The 9,895-nt window shown below is 37.3% G+C and overlaps 1 protein-coding gene across 1 annotated transcript; it reads left to right on the plus strand.

Annotated features, from left to right (window-relative positions):
• Window positions 1–676: 676 nt before the first annotated feature.
• On the plus strand, window positions 677–9,202 carry LOC146478480 (uncharacterized). The gene is made up of 7 exons (XM_085112029.1): window positions 677–1,220; window positions 2,910–3,582; window positions 4,338–4,452; window positions 4,817–4,928; window positions 5,851–5,934; window positions 6,123–6,193; window positions 7,468–9,202. Exons 1-7 carry the CDS (start codon window positions 889–891, stop codon window positions 7,689–7,691), a joined length of 1,611 nt encoding a protein of 536 aa, XP_084968155.1. The 5' UTR covers window positions 677–888; the 3' UTR covers window positions 7,692–9,202.
• Window positions 9,203–9,895: the final 693 nt, after the last annotated feature.

Genomic DNA, 9,895 nt, shown 5'->3' on the forward strand with positions numbered 1-9,895 from the left:
TCGCTTACATCGCGAGGGAGGGGACCCACTCACCCCTACCTGTGTGACGTCAACGCATCATTTGATCTATTTATTAAAAACGGATTAAATTTGGGGCGATATTGTTTATAACATGTTCTGGACTCAAGTGTGCCGTTTTCAAACGGAAATTTCACCATTTTGAAGCGGCAAATCGAAAGAATAACTTCTAAGAAGCACTCGACATTTAAAACGGTAGAAATTGGTGAGTTCATGGCGAAGGAATCGTGCTTTGTTTGACAGTCCTTGACCACGACGCGAGACTAAAAAGAGGTCATTGAGAAGCTTACGTTATCGTAATGGAATTCCACACATTTCCGGTGAAAGTCTGAGTCGCGTAACACAAGGAAAACAACCTAACGCGATCGTCGTGACTCAAACTATTCCATTAGCAAGGATAGTTTTATCAATCGGCGAAGCATACAGTTGGAAAAAATGAATCAGCCCCAGCATCACGCGTAATGCCAGTAAAGCTGGCATCTTGTTAGACACGGTATGCCCCCTCAGGGCATCCCGCGTAAAAAAAGAAATCGACCCGTTTTTAGACACGGTATGCCCCTTCAGGGCATCCCGCGTAAAAAGAAATCGACCCGTTTTAAGACACGGTATGCCCCTTCAGGGCATCCCGCGTAATTATGCCCTCCATTATGAAAGAGGTCTATTCCTTTGTCTGCTCGGCCCCAAGCATCTGGGGGGATCTGGGCAACCAATCATGGCCCGTAGCGCCATTTTGAAAAAAAGACCCTGGAGACCCGTGTGAAAAATATTCAGGAATGGACGCGTGGCGGGCGCATGATGGTAAAGTCCAACTCATAAACTTGATGATGCAGAGAGTCCAGCTGAAAAGATGCTAAATTTGTCTTTACTAAGATGAAAATCGTGCGTTTTAGGGGCTTCGAACTGATCTTTCTCTTTGCCTTGGCGGTAATTTCACACGCGGAATGGAATTTGCATACACCATGTGCCGTATCCGAAGAAAATTCAGTTTTCGTAAATTCCACGTCTGGGCAAAATAAACCTAGCTGTGGTTTGAAAAAGAACCCGGCTTGTCTCACAATATCGTACGCTATCAAGATGGCAGTGCAAAGGAATTTTAGCTCAGTCCTTATAAACATTTCAACGGGTAGTTACAACGAGCTTGACAGCATTAAACTGGACTGCAGTGGATGGAACTTAAAGAGGATAGCTTTATGGGGAGAAAGGTGAGCTTGATGCTTTTCATATGACCTTATTTGCGAAAGAGATTAAGGTGTCTGTTCATCCAAATCCAGTCGATACTCACCATGACATAAAATGTTATTGACAGTCATCTATTTAACAAATAGATTCCATGTTGCCAAGCATCTGTTCAGTAATAGATCACAGATGACGTAAAAATGTAGTAAGAGCAAATGTGGCACACGAGGCGCAGCCGATTGTGTCACTGATTTTTTTTTTTTAACACGCTTTATTTAAATACGCAAATACACTGAGGTTGCTTACACTTATATAAATTACTTACACTTATACAGTATTTGAATTTTACAAAGTACTTTTCTGTTAATTTAAAAGAGAAAAAAAAAGACAACTAAGTAATCGAGAAAAAGAAAAGAAAAGAAGAAAAAAATTAAGATAACAAAAGAAGTTAAACAAAAAAACTACAAAATTGAGCCTCTGCATTAGCTTACATATGTGAGTTAAGAAAAAAAAAGAGTGAGTCACTGATGTTCTTACCACATTTTGACGTCTTCTGTGATCTATTACTGAACAGACGCACGGCAACATGAAATCTATTTGTTTTATATAAAAAGAAGCAAAAGTTGTTAAATATATGGTGACGTCATCTATGCGTCTGTCCTCCAATAGATCTTGAGTAAGAGCCAATCAGAATGGGTGTAGAATTCAGCTTATTATATAAAGCTAAACAACGACTGAGTATTATAAAGTCAGGACTAGCATGGTGCAAACCTCAGGGGGGTCAGGTGAGGACACGGGGGAGGGTATGAAATAAGGTTAGGGAAATCACACGTTTTGGTAAGGGTTTCAAGCAGCATACCACACACACAACCAAATTTTGGGGAAGTATTCACCCCAGGGGTGAGGACAGAGTACTCATGTACATGTATACCTTATTGCTATTAATGACAGTGAAATGAAAAAGAGGCCAAGTTTTTAGACCCAAAAGAGTGCTACAGCGGAACTCTGATTTTACGATCATCCATCTTACGATATTCCCAATTTAACGATCAATATTCTGTATCCCGGCAACAGTTCTTTATAAAGCGGGAGTTCGTTTACAACGATATCCCGATTTAATAATGTGATTTTGCGGTCCCCTTGCCATATTATAAAATCGAGGTTCCACTGTACCTGAAAGACTCCAGTGACCCCAAACACAACCCAGAAAAGTCCATTCTCCTCTGCATAAGAACCATAAAAATGTCTCTTACAAAATCTGGCTTTTCATCTAGAAAAATCCACCAGAAAAGTCATAACCCCAAAACCTCACAATCAGTTATTTCAAACACCAAACACCTTATTGCTGGTATACCCCTCATCCAGGGATGTAAACATTAGGCATCCAACTTTTAATTCTATGTTTTTCTTTGCCAGAATGAAATATATACCACTTTATAGTTGTTTGATATAGATCATATTTGCATTCTTGGCATTGAAATGGATCTAGCTTGCAATGGAGTCTCTTGCGGGGGAATATATTTGAATTAAAATAGCACATGAAAAGATTCCCTGCTCATTTTAACCTCTTGTGCAAGCTTGTTCCAGTTCAAGTTTGGCATATCAGGGTCAGATTTGCTTCTGTGTGTGAACAATATGTTACAGTCCCAGTATGAGGAACTGTGCTTGCAAACACCCCTTTGCCTCACTCAAATTTGTATGAACGTTTTCCACAGGCAAGACAAACAAGCTGTGCAAGTCAGTCTCTCACTAGACGTACAGTTCTGTGAAATGAGCCTAATTAACATACACTGGACAGGTGGCCACTCAGTGTTACATAACGTCCTCTTGTCTAACTTATCCATTTGTAAATGTACAGTGCAAGGAACAGATTTCAGTGTCATTGGAAGTTCATCAAATATTGTTTTTCAAGGCAGCGGCATTTCAAACAGTTCAGGTTATCAACAGGAGTTACCATTAATCTCAGTTAGATCTCTACCGGGACATCAAAACATGCTGCAAATCATAAATTGTAATTTCTCTCACAATGTCGGGCCTCTCATCTTTGTATCCAGTATTTATCAAGCATTCATTATCAACTCACACGTGGAAGGTAGCAAGGCATTTTCTGGTGATCTAAAAATGATCACTTCACAATTTTCACATCTAAGTATCTTTACCACAAGGTTTGTTGACAACTTTGGCACTCTGGTAAGAGTACAACATTCTGGTAGTTTAAATGCCAGTGATTGCCATTTTGATCAAAATCAAGTGTTCGCGGGATCAATTTTTCAACTGGAAGGTATGACCACAGCTGGTGTTAAAGACTGTGTTTTTCAGGATTCAAGCAGTTCCAGTGAAGGCCCTGTTATAAGAATTATCGATAACTATTCTTCAGCTAGTTTGGAGGTGAGTTGTTTGTCGCACTTGCTCAGTAATAATCACCATGAAGATGACTGCAGAATAGTCAAAACCATTAGGTGTTCTTTTCAAGTTTTTTAACCTTTTAAAAGTTTGCATATAATTATTCTAAAAGTTATTAATAATTCATGAAAAACAAAGGTTCAGATGATTGAGGTTTGGAAATGTGATCTTAATTATCATAACATTCAGTGATTTTTTGCTTTGAATTTCTCCAAATTTAGAAGTGGTTTGAGAAGTTAACACTCAAGATAGTATATAAAAACTGTTCAATTGAGGCCTTACACTGCTGTTTAAAAACTAAAAACTAAAAACTGAAATCCAAGCTTTCGCCGATCAACGGCATCATCAGGGATGAGAAAATATTCCGCGCGCGCTATATACATATATACAAAGAGAGTGTAGGGTGAAGGGTGAAATGTGTAAAAAATGTGACGTATGTGTGAAAGCTATAGAAAGGTGCCTCGCTTTTTCAACCCAGTAATTTCAGTGTTTAGAAATCATCATGTTTGATATTAATATTACTTGATATACTTTTAGATTAATGATTGGATTTACCACCCAGGGGTGTTTATGAGAACATATATGATTATATGTGCTTGAAAGGTGTGGAGCTATTAGAAATAATAAAGTGAACATGTTTTGGAAGTATGGCACTAATTAATCACAATTTCCAGTGCATGGCTGTCAGTATTATTCTGCCATCTCACTCGAGTCTGTTTACTTTTGTTTGTTATCAACAGCATTGCCATTTTAGTTGCAATATGGTTAACGGCAGTGTGTTTGTGCCTCCCGTGTTTTCACATGACGTTCATCAGATGTCCTGTGACAATTGTTCTGTGGACCATAACTGCCCAGGTAATTCACTGCTTAAGAACACAGACATGGCTTCATCAGCTTTGTAATTATGCTCCTTCTCTTTTATGTAACAAAATAAAAAATTAACCGTACTGATTGATATTGATGGGGCTATGAGGAAGCACGCATGGCCTAGTAGGAAGGAAGGATGATCATTGGAAAATCTGGGGAGGGGGGGGGGGGTGGTCTCAAAAGCCAAAATTTGAAAGGGAAAATATGAAGCTAAACTGAAAATTCTAGGGGGTGGGGGGGGGGGGAGAGTGGGAGAGGTTTGGATATTATCTGGAACCCCACATGAAATAGATGTATTAATAGACATGGTGTTAAAATTTAAAACAAGCTTCTTTTTCTCTCTTTTGAATAGTGCACTGTTCCCCAGGGCAGTTTGTGAGCAGTGGAATCTTCTGCAAATCATGTCCTGTTGGCAGTTACAGCCCAGGAGTTACTGGGAACAAAACAGTGATGCAATGTGCAAGGTTGAACACTCAAATAATCAACAACTTATTTAATAACAAGTCAATGATACTGATAATAATAATTTAATAATAATAATAATAATAATAATAATAATAATAAATAATAATAATAATAATAATAATAAATAATGATAATATTATTATTATTATTATTATTATTATTATTAACAGTAACTTTAATGATTATCAAGATAATAATAAATTTGTATTTGTAATGCACAAATTCTATAAAAATTTTTAGCTGTAGTTTCAGAAAACTAACTTGTGTCAGGAGTAATTTTAAACAAAACAGAAACATTGAATTTTAGGGTTTCCACCAGTTCCAGATAAATTTTTGTAATGAACCCTTTACAGTTCCTAATAAAGAATTCCTGTAATTATGTAAGAGTAGTCGGGCTTTAGAATACAAAATAATGTTGTGTGTTGGCTGAAGTTAGACCATATTTCAATCAATTATATTTTATGTTTCACTTTCATGTGGCAGTAATTTTCAACTTTTTAATAATTTATATAACAATATTAATATTCATTAATAACAGATGTGAAAAAATGAATGAGAATGATATATTAATCAGTAAATGACAAACTTGGAAAAAAAATCTGAGTGCTCCTATCAGGAGTTGAACCTAAGACCTTCTGATTACTAGTTTGGATGCTCTACCACTGAGCTACAGGAGACTTGTGGGAGCTAAGGCCATTAAACCAGGTTCATGGGACAAACAACAAACATCCTCCATACTGTTAAGATTGGAATGTCAATGTGTGGCATATGTGCAATGGAAATAATGTGATGGAATATGTTAATCCTGGTGAATAAATGAGAATGATGTACTCATCAGTAAATAACACAGGCATACTCGAAAAAAAAAAATGGCAACATGAATGTTAAATTTCAGTAAAAATATGCTTTTTGTATTTTCAGTTGTCCCCCTGGTACTTATGGCTCAAAGACCAAGAGTGCAAATTGTACACCATGTGCAAAAGATACATTTTCTTCAAAGGCTGGGTGAGTTCATAACTTTTGTTTTCACTGACAGAGGTATTTAAATAATAATTAATACTGACAGTTTGTCTTTTCTACCACGAAGACAAAAATGAATTTTGTAATGGTCACAGTCTTGCCAAAAGGTTGGGGATCAATATTAATTAAAATTAATTCATTCCTTCCACTTAACACCAGGCACTCTTTTTCAGGTCAACTTCATGCACAAAATGTAAGAATGATTTTTTCACATCAAAACCAGGCCAAGCTACTTGTTCTCGATGTAAGTACTACGCATGTACTGTATCGGTTAATTCTATGCATGGGACCAGCATCCTACCCAAGGGTGACTACGGGAAGAGGAGGGGAGGGGGGGGGGTGGGGGTGGATTGTTAATACTCTGATTGATTCCATGCTACAATCTTGGACAAATCAAAAGAAAAATAATTATTAAGACTACCCCTCCCCTCCCCCCCCCCCCCCCCCATTTCAATGATGGAAAAATGGCATGTTTTGCTTTGCACGTCAATTTACCATTGATTCTGGGGGCAGGGGGGTTAATTTTTTTTAACTCTTGGACACATCAACAAGAAAATTAACGATAATAAAACAGCATGACGTTTCGACGACTTCATATCCTCATTGTCAAATGAGTAAAAATGGAAATAACGGAAAGGCATATTTATAGGTATTGAAAGTGAGAAAATAAATTAGCATGAAAGTATTCAGGTAAAGAGTTTCGCGCGAATGGAATCCGCTTGCGTGTTCAGTTTCGGTCTTTTGTTCTTGATCCACAGCATTTCGTAGACCAAACATTCAAATTTGTCATGGCATTTCTTTATGACTTTAAAGTTCTTAATTAAGTTGTTAGGTGTTAAACCATGCGCGTCCCTGAGATGTTTTCCGATCACAGAATGTTTATGCTCCTCAACGCTTTGATGTAGGTGGCGGCAAGTGTACCCAATATAATTTGTATCACACAAATCACACGTGAATTCGTATACTACACTTTGCTGATTGACCAGGGGAGGCTTTTCTTCTGTGACTCTCAGATGATCAGCAATCTTTTTGCTCCATTCATGCGAAACTCTTTACCTGAATACTTTCATGCTAATTTATTTTCTCACTTTCAATACCTATAAATATGCCTTTCCGTTATTTCCATTTTCTCTCATTTGACAATGACGATATGAAGTCGTCGAAACGTCATGCTGTTTTATTATCGTTAATTTTCTTGTTGAAATGTTTCCCCAAATCGTTTTTCATCTTGGACAAATCAAATGAAAAATTAAGACCACCCCCCCTCCCCCCCCCATTTCAAAAATGGAAAAATGGCTCATTTTGCTTTGTGTGTGAATTCTTCATTGATTTTGGGAGGGAGGGGTTAATTTCTATTTTTATTATGTCCAAGATTGTAGGTATCATTTTTCTCTGACATGGTGTATCCTACTAAAATGTAGCTTAGTCCTCACACTGTTACTGTGTAGCTTTGTTGGACTGGAAATAACAGTCATGTCTAATATTAATATGCTGATGCAGGTTTTGTTTTATCTGCAGTGACCGTGGAATTTATCATCCTTGTTGTGTTGACGTCCCTGCTTATTGTCATTCCCCTGTTGATTCTGCTGCTGCAGACCAAACGATCTGCTCACAAACGAGATGCCTATTTCCTTGTTCGAAGTGATGATGCCTCCCCACTGTTACATAAAAACAACAATCCAAACCATTCAATACAGAATAATGATGCGGAAGATTCTAGTTTGTCTGACCTGTTAAGTTAGATATTAGACAATAAATTGCAAATTTGAACATTGTAAACTAAACAGCACCATTGGAAAGTACTGCTTTCATTTTTAGTTGCTGCACTTTAACAGTACTTCAACCTGAGACTCAAAAGTTAGAACAACTTTTTACAGCATCATAAACAGTAGCACAGGAAAGTACGGCTCAGTAGCTCGAATGGAAATTTGGTTACACTTAAACAAGAAGTTTGGCTATAAAAGGGCAAGCCCCTCCTTCATTTCACACCTTTGTGGGCGTGAGATGCAAATTTAGACGCTGTTTAGTGGTGGCACGTTGTTGACTCAAAAGTCCTCTGAAAAATATCCCAGGTGGGGTACTCGGGTATATTAGTTACGGGGAGGTGCGAATGAGGTCAAATTTTGAAACCCAAAAAGAGTCCCGTCACGCTAAGGAAAACCCAAAAAAAGTCTAGCAGCCAAAAACGTAACCTAAAAAAAGTCCAAATTTGTTAAGCATCAAAAACAATAAAAGTATAAAACACCAAGAGAATGTGAGATATTTCATGCATCCAACTTTATTCATTCCTTGTGTATCTGTCACAAAACTTTAGGCAGACTGCAGTCATTTTTCAAAGTCCAGCGCAATATATGTTTGTTCAGGAAAACCAGGAGCTTAGGGTCATAAGCTCCTGGGAAAACCAAAAACGGGAACATCTTGTCTCTTTTCATATCACAAAATAAGGCTTTACGATTTTCATCAACCCCAGAAAAAGTCCTCGCCAAAATCTTAAGGGCAAAAAAAGTCCACCGGAAAATTTCAAACCCAAAAAAAGTCCCAAGCCGAGAATTTCAAACCCAAAAAAGGTCTTCGCATGTCCCCGTCACTAATATACCCGAGTACCCCCCCCTGGGAGAAATATGCCTCAAAATGTTATAATATCACTACAGCAATAAAAGATATCAAGTTCTAATATATTTAACAAGGGTTATTCTTAAAACATAGGCCATTTTATCGATAAGAACCGTAGAAATACACACTTCTTGTTTGTCAGTTGTTTACGTTCTGATGATTGATTGGTAACTGAAGGTGAGAATGGCCAGGCCAGGCCAGGCCAGGCCCCTTTTATACTGGAACTTCCTGTTAAAGGATTTCACAGCATAATAAACCGCACCACCATCATTACATAAAATTAATAATATTATTTTATAGACATGAGAGTTTTACTGGAAAAGACACCACTCTTAGAATTCATACGAAACTACATCCGGGACCCAAGCGGCATATTTTCCATATCCTCACTAGTGTGGACATTGATGACGTCATTTGCCACTTTTTCGTGGTTGTTTATGCAAAGTGTGAAAAAGCGAGCGATAGATTTGTGTATAAAATAAAAGGAACGATGTCTTGAAGATATGAATTTTATTTTCTCGTGTTAAAAAACAATATTTTAACACTCAAAAATAAAATTTGTATGCTCGTGCTGCCATGTTAAATCCTCTGTATAATAATAATAATAATAATAATAATAATAATAATAATAATAATAATAATAATAATAATAATAATATTGTTAATGAACAGCACCATTTGCAGTGACTTACTGCTCAATATCTTGATTTGAATGGTGAAACTTTATACCTCCATCTACAGATTCATTTAAGCCAGAACCACCTTGTACAAGGTACTAAACTTCGGACTATGAACAATCCCTCATTTTTCTTAGGGAGGGGAGAGTAAAATAAAAAACCACACGAACGCGCGCGAAAATTGTCATCCGCGAGGAAACAGGATGCGCAGAGGGAAGCGAATTTTTCACCTATTCTCCGTGATTCTAGATCCAAGCGAATTTCAAAGCCCATGGATACCGGAACCAATGGCAAAGTTTTGTTGGGTTTCGGATTACCTTAACGGGGGATTACAGCTAAATTTGAATGAAATTTGAGGAGGTTTTAAAGAAGAGATAGAACAAAGAAAATGATTTTTGGAACATCAACAGACAGTTGATACCCACGCAAAAGCACCCTAGGGGACTAACTTGGTGTTATTAACTACAAATTCTAATTTTAAAACTTTACTAAATCTTCAATATTTCTTATTTCTCTTAATTTTACCAATCCTTCTAGAAAAACTACTCCTCCCAAATATACCCAAAAAGCACCCAAAAATTCACAAAACACCCCACAACACAGATTCACGGGATGATGGTAGAGCTTTTGGATTGATTTAAACGTGAACGAGATAT

Source organism: Pavona decussata, unplaced genomic scaffold (assembly GCF_977016875.1).
Source record: "Pavona decussata unplaced genomic scaffold, jaPavDecu1.1 SCAFFOLD_64, whole genome shotgun sequence".
Classification (NCBI taxonomy): Eukaryota; Metazoa; Cnidaria; class Anthozoa; order Scleractinia; family Agariciidae; genus Pavona; species Pavona decussata.

What these genes read in the sequence shown, in the direction of transcription:
- LOC146478480 (XM_085112029.1), top strand. Translation starts at nt 889, where the DNA reads ATGAAAATCGTGCGTTTTAGGGGCTTCGAACTGATCTTTCTCTTTGCC. An exon ending in TGTGGACCATAACTGCCCAG is followed by an intron (nt 4,453 to 4,816) that starts GTAATTCACTGC and finishes TCTTTTGAATAG; the next exon opens with TGCACTGTTCCCCAGGGCAG. An exon ending in ACAGTGATGCAATGTGCAAG is followed by an intron (nt 4,929 to 5,850) that starts GTTGAACACTCA and finishes TTGTATTTTCAG; the next exon opens with TTGTCCCCCTGGTACTTATG.